This window comes from Anas platyrhynchos, chromosome 15 (assembly GCF_047663525.1).
Source record: "Anas platyrhynchos isolate ZD024472 breed Pekin duck chromosome 15, IASCAAS_PekinDuck_T2T, whole genome shotgun sequence".
In the NCBI taxonomy this organism is placed as follows: Eukaryota; Metazoa; Chordata; class Aves; order Anseriformes; family Anatidae; genus Anas; species Anas platyrhynchos.
The window spans coordinates 19,336,363-19,363,293 of NC_092601.1; the positions used below are offsets into that span (position 1 = coordinate 19,336,363).

At 40.4% G+C, this 26,931-nt stretch overlaps 1 protein-coding gene across 10 annotated transcripts in view; it reads left to right on the top strand.

The window, feature by feature from the left end:
* The window catches only part of TNRC6A (trinucleotide repeat containing adaptor 6A), an 80,542-nt gene that overhangs the window by 39,010 nt on the left and 14,601 nt on the right, over positions 1–26,931 (top strand). For 7 of the 10 annotated variants that reach the window (XM_072024039.1, XM_072024033.1, XM_038186692.2 and 4 more), the window contains 8 exons: positions 4,250–4,340; positions 7,002–7,023; positions 13,888–14,223; positions 18,129–18,176; positions 22,249–24,837; positions 25,622–25,786; positions 26,135–26,310; positions 26,505–26,585. In XM_072024039.1, coding sequence (XP_071880140.1) covers positions 4,281–4,340; positions 7,002–7,023; positions 13,888–14,223; positions 18,129–18,176; positions 22,249–24,837; positions 25,622–25,786; positions 26,135–26,310; positions 26,505–26,585 — 3,477 coding nt within the window. In that variant the 5' untranslated portion in view covers positions 4,250–4,280. The remainder of the gene's footprint in view (positions 1–4,249; positions 4,341–7,001; positions 7,024–13,887; positions 14,224–18,128; positions 18,177–22,248; positions 24,838–25,621; positions 25,787–26,134; positions 26,311–26,504; positions 26,586–26,931) is intronic. The other 3 variants (XM_072024034.1, XM_038186693.2, XM_038186697.2) reach the window with 1 other exon arrangement.

The following is a 26,931-nucleotide window of genomic DNA, read 5'->3' on the forward strand; positions in this document are numbered from 1 at the left end:
AAGTTTGAGGCTGGCTGACTGCTGCTGACAGCAACAGCCTGTTCCCCAGGTGTCACCTCTCGCTGAGGCCCTGCAGCTCATCGCGTGTGCGCCCAGCGCTTCTGGATGTGGGGACACGGGCCCAGGAGGAACCGTGAGCACACTAGGTGGCTGCTCCAGAACAAAGAACCTGGCTCTCTGGGGCTAAGGAGCCTCTGGGAAACAAAGTCACGGGATGCTGACAACGATTCCAGCTGCACAGCCTGCTTGTCTTGGGGCTTTTTCCTGGGGTGATCCTGGGACAAGGTAGGCAGAGAGCTGCTCCAGGAAATGTGTGGAAGGCAGACGTGTGCAGGTGTCAGGCCAGCCACACGTGTGCCAAGCACTTGTGCGTTGTGCTCCAGCAGTGAGGTTGTGAGAGGAGAAGGGCTGGGGATGTGACTGCTGGCCACGGGAGGAAGGCGTGCAATGCTTGGCCTCCTCAGTTGGATAACAAGGCTCTTAGATGAATTCTGTATGTTGTATGTTCTGAGTTGTGATATATAGAAACTGCAGATTGATTTCAGACCTACACGCTTCTGGTGGTGTTACCAATTTAATTCACATGTTAAAAGTTGAATTATTCCAAATGAACTCAGCCTGAGGATGTCTTGCAGACTTTGGTTACAGATCCTCAGGATGGAAGGCAGTGATGGGCAAAACTGCCCTGTCTCACGTACATGTATATACGTGTGCAGATCTCGCTGCAGGTTCATCGTTACCCCTGATTTGCAGTGTGTCCAAGGGATTGCTTTCAACTGACCTGGCCAGCGGTGATTGTTTTCTGTTACATGACTAACCTCGTAGCTGCTCATTGATACCTAATTACAAATGCCAGATAGCTTTTTGCAGTAAGACAGAGCTCACTGAGCCTTGCAGCCTGATGATAAAACTATGATAAAACGTGGAATAACCACAGGGCCTACAACTGAAATACAGAGGGATCCCAGAAAGAACATTCAGTTAGTTTGCATATCTCAGCACATCAGAAGCAATGATTTATTAAAAAGAAGCGACTGTTGCTTGCTGTCATCAGAAAATTTTAAAGGATAGATCTTGGTCTGGAGAAGCTTTTTAGAGTGGTGGTAGGAGGAATACTGGTATCAGTTGGCTATTCATTGGCAAAGCATGCTACAGGTCTACCTGTGCTGCCAGGCTGGTTTGTTTAACCCATGCAAGGAAAGTTCATTAGTACTTGTAAGTAACAGTCACCCTAGAGCTGTTAGAGGAGAAAAAGAGTGGTGGCTGTGCAACAGATCAGTGATATCCCACCAGAAGGGACCACTGGGGAAAGAAACAAGTGGAGGATGAAATCAGATTTGCAGTGAGAACAAAGATCTTGGCAAATAGGAATGAAAACTGGTTTCTGTTTTTATTAGTTGCTATTCAGATACATGTAGTCATGCTCCAAAGAGTTTGTTTACAGGGAGAAGTCAGAAAAGTAAAAAATTTGTAATTAAGTAAAAATTAACAAAAACAACAACAAAAAGATACTTGTTAATTTTGTGAATACAAATCTTCCTACTCTGCAGATACATTTTTACAAACTAAACAAAGTATAGCTGTTGTCTGAGTGTACTGGAAGAAATAGATTTGGGTAAAGTGTTTCAGTTAGCGCATGCGAAAAATGATCTTATGGTTGTATCTTGGGTAACGTTAATAGGCTCAGAAGTTTCTGTGCCCTGTAAATACTTAAAGTATTGCAGCCTTTTTTATTCCCTGATGTCATATGAAAGCATTATTGTATTGTATCTCTTCTTGTTTGAAAATAATAATAATAGCCAAATGCCCCCAAGCTTGGAGATTTAAGTGTAGGTATCATTATTACGGCATCCTCCCCACTGGGACCAGAACCACTTTTAACGTTTAGCTGAAGAATCTCACAATGGGACAGTAAAACAGTCTTACAGCTTAAAGGTAGAAATCAAATGGGCAGCGATGATGTGATGCTCACCTCTTCCAGAAGGCTGGCAGTATTATGCAGAATGCTAAATGTAAGAATTGCAATGAATAACCTGATGAGCTGTTGTTTGGTATTAGTTGTGTTGGCACCATCTACCATGAGAGGCAGGTGGCATAAGAATACTGGTTTGTCTGCTTAAAAAGTGAGGAAGTTACATGAATTTGCCACAATGGGACTAGTAAATTCTGGTTGCCATGTTGATTAAAAAAAAATAATAATAATAATAACTGATACCTCGACTCATTTTGAACGTGACTTGAGCTGCATCAAATGGAGAATTAACCAATTATTTGTATAGCTAAAGAAGTAATGAAAGATTTGATGCTTCTTACATATCCTGTATCTTACTGTATTCAGTTGCATCACTTCTGTTTTTTATATCTAACTATCGTATTTTAAGCCACAGTTTTGTAGTTGTAGGTAACCTGGGGTTAAAAAGGAGCCAAGTGTTTCTAGGCAAAAGTAAACCACGTATTGACTTAATGACATTTTTAGTTTTTTTCCCCCCAAAGTTTTGTATAAGTAAGGTTGTCTTTATTAAGATGAGTAAATTTGTATCCACATCATTGAATGAGGCTGACTTTTTAAAGGAGATTTTAATATATTCAAAGTAAGTGTGTAAGAAAATATTTTCTCCTGTTTTGCCTTGCCTAGAGTGTGAAATGCGTGGCAAAGATAAAACAAAAAAATCACAACTGTTTTTATGTTCAAAGCTGAACTTCGGAGATAAATGCCAACAAGACCAGTTGTCACCAACCGGGGTGTAAATTCTGTAACCCTTCCCTTAGTTGTCTCGGCTTTCTCCTTTGCTGCAGTAACAGCTGGGAGTCTGTTCCCTTTTACTGCCCAGTGATCTCCATGGCAGTTGGGATCTGAGCACCTCTCGCACTGCAGCTGATGGAATAGAAAGTGTGGACAGATCTGGGAGCAAGCTGGTTGCTTATGAAACATTACTTTATAAACAGGACTTCTCCTAATCTCTGAAGTGTGTTCAGAGAGTAAATGTGGTGTCTTCTTGCTTTACTTTGTCAACATCTGTGCAGTTTATTCCCATGCCCCATTCAAAGTGCATAGAAATTAGATTTGAGGGACATGATTTCCTCAGTTAGAGGGTGGGTGTGCATTGGAGCTGCTGGTAAGATTCAGGATATCAGAGGTGTTTGGGGTAGCACAGATGTGCTTCAGGATGACAACTAGAAAAACATTCTCCACTTCTTCTTAGCTGTGACCTGCCTGTATGGTCAGGGTGTGTGGGCCAAAAGCTTCAAAGCTTTTGAACTTGTAAACATTCCTGACCCTGAAGTGGTGAAGGGGTCTTGCAAGTAGGTTTTCTAGTAAATAAAAAATATTTACTGTCTGAATCACAAACTTTGAAGTAGTTGAGTATTTGTAGGCTCCCTCTCTCATATTTACATGCTTGTATACCTGTCCTGCTTTCTGCTTTGTTCTCCCTTCTTGTATTTTCTTTGATAGTCTGTTTTTGAAAGCCTGCAGCATACCCTGTGAAGTAGTGTTGTAGTGAAGCCTTCTGTTTTAGCATGTAAAACTGTATATTAAGTGAATTTAATTTAATGACAAACATAAAACCTGTTACAAGTTAGTTTTCTCACTAATTTAAGGTGCTCTAAAATGGCACTCCCATCAAAAGCCCAGGTTCGACCAAGCTCTTCAGTTTGTTCTGCTTGTTCATGCATCCTTTGTCAGCAGGAGCATCTGCACGCACACACGGCCGGCTGTGTTATCTCACTGTTCTGGCAGGAAAATGCCTGCATTGGATGTTCCTTGGCAGAGGTGGCATTTAAGATCGGCGAGCTGGTGCAGATTCCTGCCTTAGCTCGGTGGCTGTGTAGGAACCAGCACTGATCCAGGGGATGCGCGCAGCCACACTGTGCCCGGCCAGCGCTGACCGTGCCAGGCTGTAGGCAAACGTGATGTGGGAGAGCTCAGAGTCATTCTAATTCGCAGTAGCAGGTAGAGCTTAAATAGCATCTGAATCGACAGTGGCTTTTGAATGGAATTAATGCCTTAGCCTTCATTGCATGTTTTATAAAAGGAAAATATTATACGTGTCTTGGCACTGCATCTGCTCTTAAAGTTTTTTCACTTGCAATTTGCAGTGAAAATACATAGTCCCTATAGAAATATTATCCAATTAGAAGTAAAATTCCCCAGTTCCTTTTGGGTCACTGTGAAATAATTGTTCTAAAATGAATCTAAGTGTGTACAGATTGTATTTTGGGAGAGTTAATTACAAACTGTATGGTTCAGGGATTTAGTGCAAGAAGAGGAAGAACAGTTGATGGAAGAAAGGAAAAAGAGAAAAGAAGACAAGAAGAAGAAGGAAGCTGCTCAAAAAAAGGTATGTTGGGCATTAAAAAAAAGTGCTTGTGGATTACTTCTTTTCATCACTGGTGAATATTGTTACATCTGTTGTTACACAAGTGTTTTCTTTTTAATTTCAGTTTTTACGATTTGTGTCTACTGTCAGTTATGTAATGGTGACTGACATATAGAGCCTCTGATTGGGCTTTGTGTACAGGTTCTTTAGAGATTAAATAGTCTCCTGAGATGACCGTTCTTCTTCCCGATTGCCAGTTAAGTCCACTTGAAGTTTGGAAACTTCCTCAGTATCAGTGCTCCCCGTTTGTTAGCCTAAACAAAGGTGTTCGTTGTGCACCTGTAGAAAATTTGGCATGTCTAATCTTACGACAAATCTAAGTAAATTTGTACAGAAAGGATCCTTCTGGAAAAGATGGTGTTTCCTGGTATTTCAGAATGAGGTTCCGTAATCTTTTCAGCAGCTGACAGCAATGCTGCATAATAATTTTTGGACCTCAGTTGTAAATTAGTAATTCATTCTCTTGGAATTCTTGTGACCAGGCACAGAATTTAAATGAAAATTTTCATGAGAAAGGCGTTGGTTTACTTGTAGAATTTAAGTCTTTCAAATAAATGTTTCTTTGGGGTTCTCTTCTCCCCAAGTTTAGTATTCTTGGGAGTCGGAAAGGCATGTTTGAGTGTATTTTTGGAAGAATTAAAAGCAAAAATATATTTTGAAAGTGAAGACACCAAACATTTACCTGAAATTGAATGTTTTGCTTTTGCTTTCTCCTTCCATATAGCACATGATGGCCTGTTGTTAAGCTGCATGGCTTTGTTTATTTGCTGTATTCTCCAAGTAACAGAATATCAAGTGCTTGGGCTTGATGCATCAGAAATTTCAAGAGGCTTCTATCGGAGAAGCAGTAGGTGGCCACAAGGATGCTCATGTGCATTCCTGGAGAAGCCTAAACTTGATGTAGATTAAGAAAATTAATCTCTGAAAAACCACAGCAACAAACAACTGCCAGTTAATTAAGATGTTTGTTGTTGTTTGTTTGTTTTTAAAAAAGTCTATTACAGATGTAGCTTGATTCTAGATTTAAATGAAAAACATGACGTAGCTCACAAATGTTCTGTTTGGTTTTTTTTGTTTTGTTTTTTTGAGGGGTGCCTATCTGCTATTTCTTATTTGTGAGTAATTTCAAATTGATCAAACTTGCCCTTTTTGTTTTGTAATCTAACTTTTTCTGCTTAATCTCTTCAAAACGTGCTATTTAGTATTACCAATCTTAGGCTTGCTAGGAAAAACTTAAGCACCTATCCATGCATCATCCAATGACACTGGAGAACGAACAGCTAATGCTTGTTTTTGTATATACTGTGGTTTTTTAATAATTGGAAATAAAAGGCAGGGATTGTAGGAGAACAGCAGCTATCGCGGAGGTGTGACGCTCAACTTAGAGAACTTATGTTCTGTTTAGTGGTGCTTGCACCCTGATGCTGAGAAGCTTTCATGGGATGTGATTGTATTCCATCTACCTTTTTTTGACTGTATATAACTGTTTTGAGCACTTGGTTCCAAGCCAGATGTTGTGCATGAAATATCCTGGCATTCAGAGTGCATACAAAACCTCCCAAGTCTTCCAAATATTTTTTAAACTAGATTTTTTTAAAGCATAATGAAAAGTTGTGGCATTAGGTAGTAGCCCCAAGTATGTCAAATTCTGGAAAATGAGGCTGAGGAGCAGTGATATTGGAGTCAGGGTAAAAAGGGTAAGTAAGCAAACTGAAAATGAACATGATGTGGGTTTTTTGATGCCCTCGTGTAAGCAGCCAATGGATCAGTGGATCAATAATTTTTTTGGTGTACATATGCACTCTCTTTTTCTCTCAAGGTTTTAATTATAGATAATCTTAGTTTAAGTATTACTGCAAATTACTTTATTGCACCATGTGAATATATGCAATACCCTAATTAAAAGAGGTTGTATACAGCTACCAAAGTGACCCTATCAGATTAAATCTCACTTCGCTTTTGCATTAGTGTATTTTAGAAGTGATAACTAAGAACACTCCCATTTCAGATGGGAAGAATTCTGATTTGTGCTTCTGAGAGGTCCTTTATGAAGCCAGTTTCACTGTCTGTTCTAGTCAAAACCATGCAGTTGAGATGCAACAATGAACGTTGCTATCCCCATTTTTATCTCAGGATAAAACCACATTCGAATATCTCTCATCTTGCCTGTGTCACAGGAGTAACAATTGAATTGTGGAAATGAAAGACTTAAAGCTCTTGCATTTACTTTCTTTCTTACCTCCTTTAGATTTCTATGTCCCTCCCCTTTCTTCCCCTGCCGTATTCTGCAGTAGAAGTGGTGGAGCTTCCTTGCTTCCAGGCACAGTTTTTAACTCACTTCAAACAGGTTAATTTGCAAGTTTAATTTAGTCCGTTTCATATGCTTATCTTTCAAATTAATTTTGTCTTCTGTAACATTTTAACAGCTTTCTAGGCATAAGGAATAATAGGCATGGGTTGGTTAGAAAGAAGTATAAGGTTCTGATGTAGATAATTAAATAACTTAAAAAATTTTAAAAGAAGAAAGTCAAAAGCTAATGTCGCTTTATAAAGTGGCACGAGCACATGTGGCTTTTGCTCTTATCTGCACAAATCACTGACACTTCTTCTTTCTTGTTCTAGGCCATTGAACAAAAAATCAAAGGTAAGTTACTTTAGAGTTCTTTCTGTTCTGTGTATTGTTTCTGCATTTTTAAATATGTTGAATCACATGGGTCAGCTGAAAGCTACTGAAAAATAAGGATCTTTGAAACTTCAGTTGCACTATTTCGAACAGTTACCATAAAAGATTAGAAGAGTAAAGGATAGCATTTTTTTCCAGGGGTTGGAGCGTTCTGTTTATCCTATTTTCCATTCTTAATTACTTAATACGGCACTAGGCATGTATGTAATACTTTCAGATCTTATCTTTGTTTGCTTTTTTTCTTTTCCCTTTTTGCTATGTTTGAAAAGTGCACAAGTGCTCTTGCACTTCTGATGTGACCACTTAGAGATCCACCTAATGGACCGGTTTGAAACTTGCTTTCCAAATATCCTAAGTGTAACTGGGGTCAGGAACACTTGATAGACAAGTGATTGAGATGTCTATCACCATCAATTTTAACTACTTACTGTGCGTGGAGAGTTCATCGTGATTAGAATGATCATGACGGCTATCTTAAAAGCTGTCATTAGGATGTTAGTGGCAGGCTGGGAGTACTGCAGTTACTCTCCGTGTTTGTGGGTTTTATAAATTCTCCATTCCTTCTGTAAGTGGAGGAAAAATTCTTTTCACTTTTTAAGTTGGCTGGAAAGTGGATAATAATCGTATAAGTGGTCATGTGGAGTGCTTGCTGAATCACTGTTTTTTGGGGAACATCAGGTTTAATTTAATAACTTGAGCAATGGTAGAAACAGGAGATTGGACACCCTGCTTAGCAGAGATGCAATTATTGTTGGAAAAATCAAAAACGTCTTTGAAGTGCTGTTCTGGCATGAAGGTAGTAAAATAGTACAGGACATACTGTGCTTGAGAAGAGTCAAAGAAGCGAATGAAAGTGTCCGTTTGGAAGGCAGTGTTTGAAGAAGCGTGCTAGTTAGCATGGGGTTGAAATGGAGGAGGCAGACTCTTCACATAAAAAATGCACTGCTGCTCCTGCTGAGTACTGCGGTACCAATTACAAGGTATTAGGAGAGGCGTTTATGTCTGGTTTCCTTAAGTGTGATGTGTACTCTGCTTGTACGTGTTCAAAAGAAACACCAGGTTGTGTAGAACCAATAGGTTTTCGGGGTGTGACAAGGCTCCATGGACAGAATGAGAGCCGTCTGTGTTCTGTGTGTTAGTAAGCCCCTTTACGTGCTGCTTCAAGGAAGCTCATGTTTTGGCTTTTGGAATATTGATAGCTTGTGGCAGAGCTGCTGGATGGCGGCGGCTGCGTGTGAACGTCAGCGCGCTGCTCCTGCAGCAGAGGTCGGTGATGGCAGCTGAAGCTCAGCGCGTGAGGCGGGCTGGAGGTTTCGCTGGGCTGACGGCAGCACCTGGCCCTGGGCACTGAAATCGGCTGGGCAGTCTATATTTGGCTCTGAGCACAGGACTGAATACCTGATGAAAGTGCTGGAGATCATAATAAAAGAAAAAGTGAAAAGTGTTTGCTGAAGTGCCCTTTTTCAAGCAGAGTATGAAATTGCATTTGAGTTGCAGGTTAAGTATTTGCTTTCTTCTCTATATGCCTGCCATAAAGCTTCTAAGATAATAACCAGTTGTAAAGAGTTGTGAAACTATTTGTTTTTATTCTGAAGTAATAAACTGACCAAAAAAACAGTGAAGGAAAATGATACAATGCTTTCCTTTAAATAATAATGTACATTTTTTGAATGAACATCTGACCTACGTACTTAAGCTGTGTTGGCATCCGTGTGTCACATTAAGGACAAGGCTGCAAAAAGCAAATGGCTAAAAATAGCACAAGGAAGGGAGGGTAGTAATTCTGCTCAGTAGGCTACTTGATGGTAATCTTCAAATCAAAAGAAAATGTCTTTCTTATGAAGGACAGACTAATCTTACTTTTCCATTTTCCCTTTGGAGGCCTAGTGTTATTTACTGAATGGAAGTACTGAGTTCCAACCTTAATGTTACCTGGTTATTAAACAAGGTATTTCAGCAAGTTTAGCAGGAATTTAGAGTTGCCGCAGGAGCCCCAGCTGGCTGTCCTGCTGAAGAAGTGGGACAACATGGGATACAGACATGCAGCTTTTTGTAGCGGTTCCTGTAGGCACAGAACGTGTTGCAGAGTTGCACATGGCTCTTTTATTGTTTCAACAGTTTTGTCTACTTGTATTCAGGATGCAAATTAATGTTTCATTAGTTTCCAAGTTTCCATCGCGTTAGTGTCTTAAATAATTTATTTTGTGCGTGAGCTGAAGATAAAATACAAGAGTATAGGATCTCTAAATAATTCAGAATTATGTTCTTTCTTTTAGAAAAGTAGCTGGTTAAGTGGGGGGCGGGGTGGGTAGAAAGGTTATTTCTTTATTTCTACCCATAACTTGGATGTTTCCAAAATGTTTTTTTTAGCTAAGGTAGAAATTGTTGTTGTACCAGCTGCAGTAGCTATCAGCATGCATGTAAATTATAACCTCCCTTGAAAGGAAGTCTTAATGCTGCTGATTTCTTCATCACGTTCAGGATGGAGAATGAAAGTAATGAAGAAAATGCCAATATAAACTATTTTGCTAAAAGTAGCATTTTAATGCTGTAGTATTGCCATTAAGAATGCATGTATTTCATTCCTGTGGATCTCAAATATTCTAACCTGTCTAGTTTTATACATCTGGTTTTATTAAAAGAGGGAGGAAGACATTCATAGGCATTAGAGATGAAAGCACTATTTGGGAAGGTTTCTGTATTTGTGCAGCAGCAAGCATAACAAATTCTAATACCAACAAGTGTCCTCCAAGTACTCTCGTCCCAGGTATTTTTAGAAAAAAATATCACTTGAAAGTACTTACTTGACTATTCTAGTGTTCTCAACAACTGTTGTTGTATTCCTTCTGCTTTCACAAAACATGTATTTTTGTTGTGTTTAATGTCAGTACTATTAAGGACGGACAAATCAGTCTATTTGCCCTGGATTCCTCCTAAAACAGGAATCTTCAAACCGTGCTGTAGCCGTGGGTAGCTAATGATGAGCCAAGCACTAAACTAAATGCTACTTAAGAAGAATACTTGAGTTTTGTTTTAATACTCACTTGAGTAATCGTGATGTGCTCCTATAGAATGTGAGATTTCACTGCGAGATAGAATCTTTTTTTAGATCTGGACTTTAATTATGGATGTAATAACCTAGTGAAATAATTCCTAAAAACTGAAGGCTAATGTTTATGCAAATGCCGGTGTTGTGGTTAGTTCTGAATGCTTTGTGCTTTGCAAAACAGTACAAGCTAGAACTGAAAACATCTGTCAGTCTTAGTCCTGAACTGCCCTGCTCTGTAGAAGGCGCGGGCACGAAGTACTGCTCGTATTGCAGAACAGAATAAACTTTGAATCAACACTGAAACAGAAAGTGCTTTTAAAAATAGCTGGGTGTGGAATTGAAATCTTTGACTCATATTTCCCACCATGGAAACTTCTTATTCATTTTCTTCTCCGTGAAGCAGAATTGCCCGAACACACCAAGCCTTCTGTTTTTGTTGGGTTCGGGGCTTTTTTTGTCTGCCTGAGAGCGCTTTACCTGATCGGGAAAACTGTTACGTTAGCTTTTAGGTATTGAAAATAAATAGTAAAAATGAGCAGGATAATAAAGGCTTGTTGTTAAAACCACCCCTGTAAACGGCTCATAGTTTACCTTTGTGCGGATCTTCAGGGGTTAATGAATTGGCAAACAGTTAGATATTTTCCAGATCAGCTAGCTGAGCTTACAGCTGCGGCCATTTTTCCACAGCGAAAATTCTAGCACTACATCTTACGTGTGTCAGCTTGAAAGCCAGACTTCCTCTGTTTGCCCTTCAGCATTCCAGCACTGACAACTCTTTGGGGCATGACATGCGGGGAGAGTGTATTACAATACATTTTTAAGAGGTCAGCTTAAGCAGCAGCGAGAAGAAACGTTTAAATGACAGCCTGGTGCTGTTCTTTGTGTGGTTTAGGAGGCGATTTGATCTTTGTAAGCTGATTTTGTGCGAGTGAGAAACTGTTTTCCATCTGCACTAAAGTTATTCAGACAGCTGCCATTTTTTTTATTGGAGGGGGAGTTTAAGTCACTGGGCCCCTACTCCAGGAGGAGTTGGCAGGCAGCACTCCTGTAGCAGTAAAATGACACCATGCTTCTCCTCCATTTTCTAATGAAATCTGCAGAGTGGGAAAGCAACACAAGTTGGAAGCGTCTTTCTTTGGAATCTCTCTGTAAACTGTAACTTCACCATCCCCTGCTCTGTGGGTTTTCAGCAGGTTTGTTCTTTATAAAAATCTGTCATTTTTAATATTCATTTCTGTAAAATTGCTGTTGTTAGTCAAGTAAATTAACTGTGATTGTCTGTTAATAACGTTACCTTTCTGCTTTAATGTGGCTCAGAATAAAATAGTGTTGTACAAAACAATTTTTATTAAACAAGCGACTTCTTTATAAGACACAAATATTAAGATAAGGATTAAAGTGTCTTGGAATTTATTGTGGCAATATTGGAATATTAATCTATCATTTTAATCTTCTGAGAAGTTGTGGACCAGAAAATGTTGGGCAGGATAAATTGTGCAGCTTTAAACTTACTCTGGAATACTTGGGGAACCCAAGGCGAAGTAATTCTGTGGCACCGAACAGCACTGCTGATTAATTCCAGTTTGAAATTGACATACGGATATAATCTCTGCCTATCTTTGTTAGTGTAACTGTAGTATCTGGTAAGATTTTCTGTGTAATTTGCCGGTCATAGTCCATAGAAGACCATGTTTGCCAAGGAAACAAATTCACAGAATAGGAGAGAAACATAATTTTCTTAAACCGTTTGTGAGTTCTTGTTCATGTTGTAGCTTAGGGGATGGCTTGGCAGAAAGTAGCTTATTTACTTTTTGCACCCTTTTATAGCTGAAAAATGATTCAATTATCTGAAAGTCCACTGGATTTTGTTATAAGAAGCATTTGAAGTAGCATTCGTTAGGAAAGTGAAGTATTGATGTTGCTGCGCGGCAGTACTGCCCTAAATATGCCGCTTCCAACTGCGTGGATCGCAGAATGTCGTGTATAAATGATTTTGCTTTAGCTGGGAGGAGTAACTATACGAATAAAAGAACTATGGTAAGAAAAGTGAATCTTTCATTGGCTGTGTTTTAGGGTATTGTATGTGGTGTTAAAAATCTCTTCAAGGTATAGTGCGCTTTCCACTTAAGTTGACAGCAAAAAAAAAAAGTCTTAAATAGAGAGTACAAAGGGCTAAAAAAAAAAAAAAAAAAAAAAAAAAAACACAAAAAAACAAACAACTGTGTCCCTAAGTGGTGCCCTTATTGTTTGACTACTTTATTGACTTGGTAACATTATGCTGGCTGCAGAAAGTGGCTGTTTTGTGTATCACTGTCAGCACACCTCAGGTGTAGCCTTGAACCGTGCTTTAAACAGCAAAGACCTGTAAAGAACCACGGTAACCAGCAGGAATCGGCTGCAGCAGGAGGAGGATTGGGAGATCAAAAGGCTGAGACCTGGCCAGTAGTTGCACAGATTGTGGTATGCGAAGAAAACTTTTTCGTTTCAAAGCTTGTAGTACCTAGACCACAAAAATGTGATAGCTGCTTATGTATTGAGCTGTTCACGGATTCTTAGATATTCACTGAAGTGGCCAAACAACAACAGGAAAAAAAACACAATAACTGTTATTTTCAGTTCTGGTAGTTATTTTTAAACCAGGAAATGTAAGTAGTCAGTTGTAATATGGTTGTTTAAAACTTGTATTAAAAACAAAAAAAAGTTTTAAACATAATTTGTTGTCATGCTACGTTCATCTGAAGCACTGTGCAAGGAGCCGGAGTTATCATTTTTTCAATACAAGTACCAACCTATATTGTCAGATACAGCGCTAGCACTTCTTATCAACTCCAATTTATCTAATAGCTTGTGAATACCTTCTGCCCCCTGTAGTCTGTACATTAAATTGACTTATGTCCTGGCCATTCCTCTCCTTAATTCTGTCCTTCTCCAGTCGGCTGTGAAGCAGGGAGAGCTGGGGCGGTGGAGGTGGCGGGGCTGTGGCATGTGCCGGCTGCAGCCGGGTCCTGCTTCCCTCCAACACCCAGCTTCTGGCTGGAGTTGGGGTGCTGAGTTGAGGTTTTCTCTTTAACTAGCACCTGTGTTTGGTGTGTTCACTCACGGGTGACTTTGGCAAATTGTTCAGCCATCATCGTGCCGTAAAGCAGGCATGCTGTCCATGCTCTGAAAGGCCCTTTGGGGCTGGAGTTGGGTGTCCTGTGCCTGAGCAGCGTGGCCATAGAGTCACCAAGCCGTTTGTGGCTGCTACCTGCACTGGCAGAGCTCTCTGCTGGCAACAGATCTGACTGGAGATATTCCCGTGTTTCCCTGGGGGGGTTAGGGTTGCTAACACAAGCAAGCCTTAACAGTGCGTTCTGGATGTCCTGTTCACCTCTTGTTCTTTTTGTGAACACTTTCAAGTTTCCCATGAGAGTAAGATTATTTTTTTTTTAATATTTTAAAGTAAGGTTTAAATTCCTAAATGATCTGATACAGCGCTGACTTGTCAGAAAAAACACTATAGAAAGCTTGATAGTAGTAGCATCCTTTACCTTTGTCAGAAGTAAGAGCGAGACACGGTTACTTCCAGATCTGTGCTATTGAAGTATTAAAGCTGTGTGACTATGGGATAACGTAGTTGTAACTCATTCTCATTAAAACCTCTAATCAGAGAAAAAAAAAAGCCATTACATAAAACATAAATACGTCTAAGATTATCTACTTAATCTTCAGTTTTTTAAGATCTTGTTCTGATGAATAACTTTGTCCAATTTTCTTTTTCCTGGGGGTGGGGATAGTGCCAGAACAAACAAAGACAAGTGTAAGCCAGCCTCAGCCTGTCACCTCTAACGGCACTTCCACAGTAACCAGCACTAATAATAATGCCAAGCGGGCCACAGCCAACAATCAGCAGCAGCAGACCTTGCCTCGATACCCTCCTCGTGAAGTACCACCGCGATTTCGACACCAGGAACAGAAACAGCTTCTGAAACGAGGTCAGCAGTTACCAGTTATAGCTGCAAACCTGGGATCTACTCCTAAAGTATTAAACGGCCAGTCAGGAGGCAGCACTGTCACAAATAAACAGCCAGTGATCAACGGAGAAGTGCCGAACAGCAGCAAAAAACAGCCAGGTGAGGGAGAGGTACCTTGTTTTCCTTTTAATTAAAGTTGAATCGTTTAAATCCAATTATTAATGTGTATATTATTTAAACTTCAAATGCAAGGCATAGCACACTGAGATGTTCTCCTGTGTTGTAGCTTAATATTAAACATTATAGGATGACCTCAGACATCTTTTTGCAGGTTTGTCTGAAACTTAACACAGCTTAGTTGCCTGTTGCTGCCAATGGCGTACAATTTGAGCTGATGTTGAAGCCAAGGTGATGACTGCTTTATGTCCTGAATTTCCATTCTTTATCATAATAATTAATCCAAGTATGGTACAGAGAACGTGTTCAGTTTTGATAAACATCTCAGGGTCCTTCTTATTTCTAGAGCATTCTGAATGGCATCTCAGGACTTACATATATTTAGAGATATAAATAGGATGCAACTTGTTTAGAATATCAAAACTGCTTTTTGTTATTAGGTCAGAGTTTTCCTTGTGACAGTACAACACTTGTTCCCACGGATAATTTCTTTTGAAACCTTACTAAATACCCAGTATTTCTCCAAGTTAGTGTTTTGCACGTGACAAAAAATGTGACTTCTAGCCACACCAGTTACCAAAAACAAAATTGTGGAAAAGAAATGTAATGCTTCAAGTTTTAGTTAAATTTTGAGCTGTTGAGATTGCAGAATCTTGAAGAAGCAGTATTTGAAATGAGGATTAATATCAAAGCATGGAAAACATTTAGTCTGTGTGCCCCTTAAAGAATGTTTCTGATGTTGCTTTCCATTAGTATTGTTTCTATTATGTGCTGATTAATTCTCGGAATGGTAAAGAGTTTTATAATTTTAGAAGCTTTTTTTTTTTTCATGTGTAATTTTATTCCTGTCTATAGTTAGGTTTTCAAACACCCATTCATGTTCTTGCTGTCTTTTTAAGATGAAACTTTTTCTCCAGAATGTGTCCTCTGCTGGTCAAATTGTATGGTAGCAAGTAGTGATTTAAAGAGAAGTTCCTGTGTAAACTCATTTTATAAAGCATAACTCTTTATAGAGCCTTTTAAACTTCTCAATTGCATCCAGAGGATTTTTTTACTATACTTTCCTCCATTTAACTTCTCTTGTGAACCGCAGCCTGGTATCTAATTAGTTGGATTCCCATTTGTGTATCGCATTCTTCCCAGATTTGCTCAATTTTGCGCTATTGTGGCTGGGCAGCCTTTAGGCTAGGAGATGTCGATATGTTCCTGTGCGGTGATGTATTGAGTGTCTGAGGGGCAGCTGCTCTACTGGCAGTACTTCTGCTCTTTGAATAATAAGTTAATTATTTGGATAATAGATCTGTGTGTCCAACTGGTAACTAAAAGGTTATAAGAGTCTTTTTAGGAGAGAGGCAGGCTGGCCAAATCGCTTTCATGTCTTACGGAAGTTGTATTGTAATATTTGTAGGGTCCTGTCAGTCACTGCGATGGCAGATCCTGTTCTGTGTGCTGTTCTCAGGGCACCTCCTGCATGTGCAGGGTGGGTTGGTCGAATTCGACAAGTGTAGGACGGGGAGGCCTATTTCTTACTTCTTTCTGTGCCATATATCTGTGTGCCTGCAAGTTCTTTCCTCTGCTATAATGAGGAATAATGTCTGCTGTGGATGTTCGGAAGGTTAGTACGTTGAGATGTGTGGGGAAGATGACTGAAGGGAAATATTCTGTAATGGTTTCAGAATCTTGTCTAATGAATTGATTGTGAAACAGTGTTGAGGTGACCATAGTCCAGCAGCATGCAAGACTACCTTAATATGTTTTGATATCTGTAACTGAAAGGAAATATGTTGTTGCTTTCCTTAGCCCTGCTCGTTCTCCACAGTTCCTCTTTTAGCTTTCAGCAGCAGCTTCAAGGTGCTGTCCTTGTTACCTCAAGTTATAAAAAAATCTCATGAAACGTGACACATCCTTAGATCCATTCAATTTGAAGAACATCCATGTACAGGCCATTTGGGTTAACACGTTTTATACCTTAAGGACATGTCTTAATGTCTTTAGGACATGAGGAAACGGCCTCAGGTTGTGCCAGGGGAGATGCAGGTTGGAAACGAGGAGACATTTCTGCTCAGAAAAAGCAGTCAGGCATTGGGACGGGTTGCCCAGAGAAGTGGGGGCATCCCCAGGGGCATTCAAGGAAAGGTTGGACCTGGTGCTTAGGGACGTGGTTTAGTGGGTGACATTGGTGGTAGGGGGATGGTTGGACCAGATGAACTTGAAGGTCTCTCCCAACCTTAATGATTCTATGATTAACAGTATGTCTTTGAAGATGATTAGGTTTGTGGCTTTTAAAGTATTATTTAATGGATATTAGAATCGATATGTATTTTAGGGCTAAAAGAAATACTGTAGCTTCAAAATGTTGGACTGAATTGCTGAAATCAGTAAAGGCTCCAGTTGTTTGTCTGCCATTCTCTGACACACCCTGGAGTAGGATCTCCTGAGTTCCAGCCGTGGTTATAATGTCGGGTAGGTGCTTTACAAAAGCCAGGGAACATGAGTGCTACAAACTTTACAGTTTGTTTAATGGGCAAAAAAAAATACCTCTTTGTATTTCATGTGGGCAATCATCTTCAGTGTGAAGCTCATGGAAGGAGATAGTCTTGTCCCAGTGTGGTTATTTTAAGAAATCTGCATAAGGAGCTCTTCACCAGAACATTTTCATACCAAATTCAGGTGTTTGCTTTACTGAAATTTTCTTCCCACGTGTAAACTTTACATGAAAGGAAGGTCTTGAATGCTACCTTGGTGTGCTTGTTTGCCCTTATGCTTTGTAACACATCTGAACAGCCAGGTGGTTATTCCACAATACAATGATTTATATAGTGAACTAAAATATTTGCTAGCAGTAATTACTTACAAATGTGGGATATAAGAAAACACAAGAGAGCCGTCAGGATCCTGGCTTTTGTCCAGTCGTTGAGTTGTTTTGATTCCTTCATTGACATGAGTCACTCTTCCTTTATTCTTATGCATCTTGCAGTTGAGCAGTTGCAACTGGAGCCTTTGGAAAAAAAAATAAAAATCTTTGTGTAACTTAAGGGGTTTTGTTGGTGGTTTTTTTTTCCATGCTTATTGAAGCAGTGAAGGAAGAGGTGAGCAGTTGGGATTTGGAGTGTGTAGGGATAGAGGTTGACTTAATGTAGGAAACGTTGCCTTAAATGTAACAATTATGATCTACACCTGTAAAATGTGTGGATGTGAAATGTTAAATTTGATTTCGTATGCTGCCTGTAGGGCACTTAAAAGGAAGAAGCTATGAAAGTGGTGAATGTAAGTTTGTAATGGACTTGCATAGCTTAAATCGAAGTTGGGTTATACTTAGTTATTTGTTTGCTAAATCAAGTAGCCAAATGATGACTTACAGGTGGAAAAAGTGTACTGTTCAAAGAAGTGATATGAACTCGCTCGAGTTTCAGGGCTTACCTCTGAAATTCTAGACTAATGCAGTTGAAAAACAATGAGTTTTGGTTTCAGTGACTATAGATCCTTCCTTTCCTTTATATAAATCAAACTTTTAAAATTAAGGGCATTTTTAATTGGCTAATTAAATGCCAAGTATATAAAATCTAGCTAGTAGTGGAAATGTTTTGTAAAAGCAGCAAAATTGCTGAAAACAAATGAGCAAAAAGAGTAACACGAGGCCTGCACGCAGGAAGTTAGATTTGCTATCAGCCTCTTCTGCTGTGTTCAGAGCTGTAGGCAGGGTGGCTCAGGGCTTGCTTGACACTAGCACTGTTAATCAGATTGAGAGAGAGCTCTCAGGAGAGGTATTTTTCTGAAAAGGGGGTGCTAATAAATGACTTAAAAGCAAGTGGTCTGGGGACTGATCTCAAAAGCCTAGTTTACTTAAGTAACACTCCTGTAATTGTCTTGCTTTTTTTTTTTTGTAGGCATGCCTCCCATTCGGGACTTGGTGAGCCACTCCCCTAACCAGTCAGGTGATGCACAGCTATTTCAATCTCACCTTTTTCACACTGTGTGTTTGTAGTAGTCACATGTTTCACGCAGTTATGTCTCTGATTTTTTTTGATTCTTTGGCTTATGTCTTTCAATAGCATGTGTCGTGCAAATGTCTGACTTTAGTATACTCTGTGTGCCATATCATGTTACACTTAGATAAACATTTTTAATTTTCTGAAATGTCAGAATTCATACCAAAAAAAGTTTGAAGCCTAGACTATGTGGCAGCTTAGCTCTAAAATATTGTCCTTTTTTTTTAACCTTTATGCTTACATGCCGAATTGCATCTGGATGTTATTAAAGTGAATAATCTGTGTAAGCTTGAATTTTATATCAGGCGTTTCACAGCACTGGGGAGGAAATAAGCGATCACAATCCCAGTCTGGGGGCCTTCTGATTGTGAACGCCAAGTTTATGCAGGAGTTGCATGTACCCGGGGCACGGAGCTGTGTGCCTGGTGTGCTAGATGAGACCAAAGAACGCCCGTTTGTTTTTCTGTAATGCTTTGGAACAAGTGTGCTACGTGAGGACTCGGGGCTGTGCCCTGTGAAAGCCCCGGGGGTAATGCAGGTGGTGGCTGCAGGGTGCTTTGCTCAGGCTGTCTGCAGCCCACAACCTCCCCAGCGTCTCCCACTGCGTGTCCGGGTTGCCGCAAACAGCAGTGCTCATCCCTGCCCTCTCCTCCCTCCTGCCACGTTCATCCCCTCCGTGAGTCGGTTCAGCTTTGCGGTGTGCTGGCAGACCCACCTGAGGGTGAATTATTCTCAGTGGAGAGCTGCAGCTCACGGCGGTGCTGTGCGGGCACTGGGCCCAGCGTGGGGAAGGGCCAAGGGCTGTGCTGGTGCAGAGGGTGCAGAGCCCAGGGTGTCGCGGGGAGCCACCCATCACCCTGGGTTAGCTGCAGGCTCTCCTGCCCTGCCTCAGCGGTTCAGAACCTATTTCAGAGGCAGCACTTACATCTTCTGGTTCTTGGGTTGAGTACTTTAAAAAGGCACAGACAGACTTGGGGACCTTTATCCATACCACAGAGCAGCTGATACCTGAAATTAACCAATACAGGGAGGCAGCCCTTTGGCTTTGGTTTTGTCCCTTCATAACAAACGTGCTTTTTAGCTTGTTTACTCGAATCCGTCTTTTTGTAAGGACAAAAAGTACAGTATTTGGGAAGGTGTAGTATTGAGGTACTGTGTGCGCCACTAAATTCTGTGGCTGGAGAAGGAGACAGAGGGAGGAAGGGAGCCGAACACAGGCATTTCTTAACTTAGGCTTCTCAGTCCTGCTGCTTAGTTTAAGTAGTGTGATGGTGTCATCAACTATTTTTTCAGCTTTGAGGTGTTGTTTTTTTGGTGGTATCTGTCAGATACGAAAATTCAGAAATAATAGCTTGCTTGGTCAGTATTTGTATATTTTGTCTCAGGAGTTTGTGGTTGTGGAGATTTGAATTAGGAACATTTCTGAACCGTGTCTTGTGAGAAATCACCAATACATCCTGGTGTCCAGGAAAAAGATTGTTAGTCGAGGTGGTTTTTATAGGTAATAGGATAAGAGTCTGGATGACTAGAAATTAATAATTATCCAGTGTTTGTACTGTGCTCATTAACACTGTTCATTGCATCTAAATTAGTATAATAGAATTTTAATAAATACAAGTTTTCTTTCTATGTATTCTCTTGCTGTGCAAATTAGGGTTTGTTTGCCGTTTCACTGTGGCTTGCTTGCCCTCTGTGTACTTTCATGCTGTTCTTCATTGATTATGGGGGTAATGCTTATGCAATAAAGGTTTTAGTCTTGTTAGGACAGTTTTTAATACTGTTGCTTCTCTTGTTCATGAGAATGCAGAGAACTCTGCCTATTTTTTTTTAATGTAGGTTAAATGTCATTTTATAAAATATCATTGAGAATTTGAAATCTTGGATTTCACTGGGCAGCTGCTCAGATACTGCAGCGGTTTTAGTGCCGTGTTAGTGGGCAGGTTCTAGATTGTGCTCACCGGAATGAATGTCTTCGAGTTCTCCCAAGGATGCTGTATCAGAGGATCAGAGGTTGGACTCGATGATCTTGAGGTCTCTTCCAACCTAGAAATTCTGTGATTCTGTGATTCAGTATGGTTCTCTTCTTGAGACTATGGAGCTGCCAGTCATTTCTAACCACTACAGCCCTATTTCTGCCTGCCATGGATCTTTTTCCACTTCTCTATTCTAAATTCTTTTGCCAGCATCCTTGTTTCTCATGCTGTAATTATCACATGAAACTTTTCTGATTGTTTAGACTTTCTTGAGCTTCTTTCATCCTGGATGTAATTCTCTCAGCTGTCTCAGTCTTTTTGAGGCAGAAGCACTGAATCAAGATCTCTATAAAGCTACATCGCTTGCACTTTTCTTCAAATCCATCAGTCATATTGAGATGTGATAAACTGCATCTGCCCTTTTGGTGGTGGAGTCAGAGTACAGAGAGCTGGCTCATGCCAAATGATCTTTATATGTGTGATCTGTTTTACAGCTGAGCTATTGCCAAAATCGCATCTTGTATGTTCTAACCTTTAAGTATGTGGCAGTTCGGACTCTATTGGAGTAGCTGACGCTCAGTTACCTGTTACTACTTGTACATAGGGGATTGGGGCACATCGGCATTTGGGGGCTTCAGAAGTTGTTGTGCAGAGCTGGCGTTCCCGGTAGCAGAAGGGAGAAACTGGAGAGGCTGCCAGCTTCCCTTCAGACTTCACAATTAAAATGTGTTTCTTGGAGACACGTGAGGCTTATAAATTAGCATTGTATTTTAAAAGCAGCCAGTCCCTAAATGTTGTGTAAACAGCTTTTGAGAAGAATAAGGATGTGGAATTGGGGTATTTAGTTACTGTGAGCTCTATCTGTGAGCACGGACAGGTACAACTTCATAAAGGTATTCAGCTGATGTCACCACAGCCTTTTCCAGTCAGATGTGAGGCGTGTGCTATGCAAATCCAGTAATTAAATAAGAATGAATAGGAGCACAAAACCTCTTTTTTTTTTTTTTTTTTAAGGGGAAACATTACTGAGAAAAGTAAATGTCTTTATTATTAAAAATCAAGACACCATGTTTTAATGGGCAGCCAAGTGTGACTTGCTACTGTTCTTTCAGTTCAGGGGAAATACTAAAACAAAAAATTGCACTAACAGGTTTTTTATTCGTGTTCTGTTGCCTTCTTCATTACTGTTTTCCCACATGCTTCATACTTTCATAGTTTCATCTTCTGCTGCATCTGTGTTTTGATCTAACAATTTGGAAAAAAAAAATCTCTTCGATAAAGCGTTAGAAATAGGAAATGAAATTTGAAAATTTGCAGCACTTAATTTTATAGCAAATACTTCATGGTGTATGTATTTAACCATGAAAAGTTTGTAAGTGAATTGAGATGCATTTCTTCCTTATTACTGGATGTAATCAGCCTATTAATTGAATAAGAAACAGTAATTCTTACATAAATGAAAATGAAGCAGTAGTTCAGCTACTACACTTAATCTGTGCTGCTGCACAGATCTGCTGCACCAATCTGCTTCAGATTGGTCTTGTGAGTTTTGTGTTCAATTGTTGTATAAAAGAGGAAAGATAACTTGTATTTAAGAAATCTTATATAAGATCTTTTTAATGTTTTTCTCCAGCTATTGGCACATAGTGTTTGCTACTGCTAGGTCAGTTTAATATCCAGTTCAGGTTCCTGCCTTTCAGAATCACTTTGATTTTAAACATGTATGTTTTTTTTTATAAAACATCTTATGTGGTGATATAGAGTATTAAAAAGAAAAAACAACCTTTCTCTGGGGAAAAAAAGAACTGTTACCATGCTTTGAGAAAATGCCGCTTCATGTGGCTAGTGCAAATTGTTCTAGGTTATACGTATGGCAATGTTCTAAGCAGCTGTGCTGTAGTTTTTTCTGTAATCTTCAGTAACTAGTGTTAAAATAAGTAAGGTAATTCTTGGCTTAGTATCTTTGTAAGTTTTTGTCTTCTGCTCAATGAAGTAATAATGCTATATTTATAATACTGTTCTTGGACTTTCCTTTTTCTCTTTAGATCTGAACCACAGTGGTCTAGGATCCCATTATGAAAATTCTCACTGGGGACCAGTCTCTTCAAACAGTGACTCCAGCACAAACTGGGATAAAGTTATTGTAGACGGCTCTGACAAAGAAGCATGGCCATCAATCACTGGCAGTGACCCAGAGTTGACATCAGAATGTATGGACACTGACTCTGCCTCTAGCTCTGGGTCAGAGAGAAACCTCGTTATAATGGCTTCAGGGAGCACAGGTGGTGAAAGTGATGGCATTCGAAATGGCATTGGACATGGTTCTCAAAATAAGTTTGTGGTTGGTAGCAACAGCAATAATGTGGGCAATGGAAGTATTAATGGACCATGGGGTTTATCCCATGGGACCATAATAAGCACATGTCAAGTTTCTGTGGATGCTCCTGACAGCAAATCTGAAAGTAGCAACAATAGAATGAATGCTTGGGGCACCATAAACTCTTCATCAAATGGAGGGTTAAATCCAAGCACTTTGAATTCAAATGGCAACCATGGTGCCTGGCCTGTATTGGAGAACAATGGACATGCCCTGAAAGGGTCTGTAGGGAGTGGTAATTCTGGCACAAATATTCAGTGCAGTACCATAGGTCAGATATCTAACAGTCAGAGTATTAACTCTAAAGTGGGTGGTTCAGCCCATGGTTCCTGGGGAAGCCTTCAGGAAAATTGTGATTCTGAAGTAAATGGTACAAGGAAGGTTTCATTCAGTGGGCAACCTCAAAACCTTAACACTGAAATGAATGGACCAAATAACACTACTAACTTTATGACCTCTAGTTTACCAAACTCTGCTGGTTCAGTGCAGATTAACGAACTGCCTAATAATACAGGGCATGGGGCCTGGCGCGTGAGCACAATGAATCATTCTCAGATTCAGGCCTCTCCAGTTACAAATGGCACTTCCATTTCTCACCTTAGCAATGGTGAGGCGAAAAATGGTGGCTCTTATGGTACTACATGGGGTGCCTATGGTTCTAATTACTCTGGAGACAAATGTTCAGGCCCGAACAGCCAAGCTAATGGTGACACTGTGAATGCAACTCTAATGCAGTCGGGCATTAGTGGGCCTGGCAGCACTAACTTTCAAATCAATGGGAATAAAGGAGGAGGGGTGTGGGAAGCAGGGACAGTCAACTCCCAGAATATGCCATGGGGAAGTGGAAACGGTGCAAGTGCTGGCGGAAGTAGAAGAGGATGGGGCAACCCTGCACAAAACACTGGCACTAACATTTCAAATGGTGAATGGAGTAAACTGCCTAGTAATCAGCATTCCAATGAAAGTGTAAATGGAAATACCAGGAAGTTTACAAACGGATGGAAATCTACTGAAGAGGATGACCTTAACAGCCAGAGTTCTGCTGTGTCTCAGATAACCGAGCAGAATAGCTCATGGGCCAAAACAGGTACGGGGGACAGTGAAGGTAGTACGGAGAGCACTGGATGCCATGAAGATAGAGTTACTACAGAAGGACAGAATCGAGAGAGAAGAAAAGTTGACCAGCATGCATTACTCCAAAGCATAGTGAACAGAACTGACTTAGATCCGCGTGTCCTTTCCAACTCTGGTTGGGGACAGACTCCAATCAAACAGAACACTGCCTGGGATACCGAAACATCACCAAGAGGTGAAAGAAAAACTGACAATGGGACAGAGGCCTGGGGAGGCTCTGTGACACAGACTTCCAGCTCAGGGGGGTGTGTGGATAGACCTAGCCCTAATAATAATGATACCTCATCTGTATCAGGGTGGGGAGATCCAAAGTCTGCTACAAGGTGGGGAGACTCCAAAGGGTCAAATAGCCAAGGGGGGTGGGAAGAGGATTCTGCTGCTACAGTAATGGTCAAGAGCAATCAATCATGGGGAAGTGGCAAAGAAGAAAAGTCATCTTGGAATGACACACAGAAGATCAAACAGGGATGGGTCGATGGGCAAAAGGCCAGCCAGGGTTGGGCAGTTTCTGCCAGTGATGGCTGGGGTGAAAATTCAAGAGGTAACCATTGGGGTGAGGCTAAGAAATCTAGTTCAGGAGGTAGCGACAGTGACAGATCAGTATCTGGTTGGAATGAGCCAGGTAAATCAAATTCTGTTACTTGGGGAGGTAGTAACCCAAACCCGAATAATTCTTCAGGATGGGATGAGCCTGCAAAGTCTAATCAGAACCAGGGCTGGGGAGACCCTCCTAAATCCAGTCAGCCTCAAGGTTGGGGGGATTCGTCAAAGCCAGTCAACTCTCCGGAATGGAACAAACAAGATGTTGGATCCTGGGGAGCGCCATCTGCCACCAGTAAACCACCGGGGTCAGGCTGGCTGGGCGGACCGATGCCAGCCCCAGCAAAGGAGGAGGAACCCACGGGCTGGGAGGAGCCATCCCCTGAATCAATACGCCGCAAAATGGAAATTGATGATGGAACTTCTGCTTGGGGTGATCCAAGCAAATACAACTACAAAAATGTGAATATGTGGAATAAAAATGTCCCAAACAGTAGCAGCAGTTCAGACCAGCAAGCACAGGTACATCAGCAGCTACTGTCTTCAAGTGCCATGTCTAGCAAGGAGAGCAGTTCGGGTTCTGGTAAGACTTGGTTTTATGCAAATTTGTATTTCCATTTAATTGTAAAACAATTCTCTTGTTCTCGTTTCTTTTACAATGCTTCAATTTCAAAGTGGAAAGGAGAAAGTGGCCATGGAAGTACCTTTTTATTTTATCTTTTTATGTGCATTGCTTTTTTTAAAACATTTGATAACTTCATACAAATCAGAAGTTCTGTTCTCATTTCAAATAGCTAGTAACAAAGGGTAGACAGCTCTGCTGGAATTCTGTGGAGTGGGAACATGGAAAATGTTTAAAATAGTATTTGAAGAGTGAAAGTTTTCTTCATTTAATTCTAAGACTTAAAATTCATTTTGCCAAAGGAAAAAAAAAAAAAAGTTGAGCTACTACAAGGCAGAATGAAGGATGGTTGTGTTACATGAAAGATCAGACTTTGCAATCTTGTAGTTTTGGGGAGAGTAAGTAATACTTGTAGATGAGTTTGTGTGGTATATGCAAAGTATTTTGTGCTGTCTTTTTCAACTGCAAAGAGGAATAACTTAAATATAAGGGGCAGATCATAGGAACTTAGTATCTTAGAAATTTCTATTATCAAAATGAAATTTACATACAGAATTTGTATTTTTGCATATTTTACGGAACAGCTTGCAGTTGTAATGATTACCTTCATGCAAAATGTCAATGTGTATTAATGTGCTGTTTATTGTATGCTATGGGTCTAGAAAAGACAAAGCACATGATTCTTTTAAGTGGCTTTTAAAGTCCTGTTAAAAAACATGCCAGTAACTCATACTGCTTTGAAAAGGTTGGGGAGAGCCTTCTACTCCAGCCACTACTGTAGATAATGGAACTTCAGCGTGGGGTAAGCCCATGGATACTGGTACTAGCTGGGGAGAACCCATCAGCGATGCAGGAGGCACCTCTGGCTGGGGAAACGCTTCTCTTGGTCAACAGGCTTCAAATAAACCTGGTGAGTGCTTTTTGCACCATCTTTGAATAAAGATACTAGAGGTGAAATACCTATCTAAAAGCTGTACTTTTTTGAAGGTTTCTGTCTTGAAGTAAATGTAAAGTGAACTTCTGTCTGCATTAAGGGCAGCTGATTAATACTGATGCTAATATCCTCATGCTGCACTTTTGTCACTGAGCAGCTGCTCATTGGTGTTTCTTTCATTCACCATCAGACTGTTGTTGATCTGAAGCTTGTCGGGGTTAAATAATAACTGCTTCACTTTTAGTTTCTGTTCTTAGTAGCTGATTTGCACGGAGACCTTTGTTTTGTTTGAAACGTTAATGTGTTGGTTTTTTTCACAACCAGGGCCTAAATCTATGCAAGATAGTTGGTGTGGAGATGATATGCCATTGACTGGCAGTCGTCAGACCAGCTGGGAGGAAGAAGAGGATGTAGAGATTGGAATGTGGAACAGCAGTTCTTCACAAGAAGCTAACCCATCTTTAAATTGGCCACCATATATGAAAAAAATGCCCACAAAGGTAATTATGACTTCCCATAGAAGGTAGTCAAGGCTTTTGCATTGATTTTCATTTATAAAAGCTAAGAACAGATTGCTGCACTGAGTGGTGTACCATTAAGCTTTAATCTTCATTCATAATGTTTTGTGCTTTAATTTAAGCAGTAGGGGGTAAACAATATCTGAGTATCACAGGAATTCCTTTCTGTTTTCAAGGGAATGATGAAAGGTGGAAATAAGCAAGATGAAACATGGATCAATCCATTCATTAAGCAATTCACAAATCTTAGTTTCTCAGTAAGTATTATACCTTTCCCATCTGTAACGCTTTCTTAGAGTGTTAGTTACAACGCACAAAAATGAAAATGCTTAATTGTCTAATGTTCTCTTTCATAGTATTTTTCTTTTACATCTGTTCCTCTTCCCTGTCACCCATCCCTCAGTAACGAAGGATGTAAATTTGCAACCTCAGGAAGTTTGCAGGCGACACCATGTTGGGGGGGAAGTGTCAATCTGCTGGAGGGTAGGGAGGCCCTGCAGAGGGACCTGGACAGGACGGATTGATGGGCAGAGGCCAATGCAGTGAGGTTCAGCATGGCTAAGTGCTGGTTGCTGCACTTTGGTCACAACAACCCCATGCAAT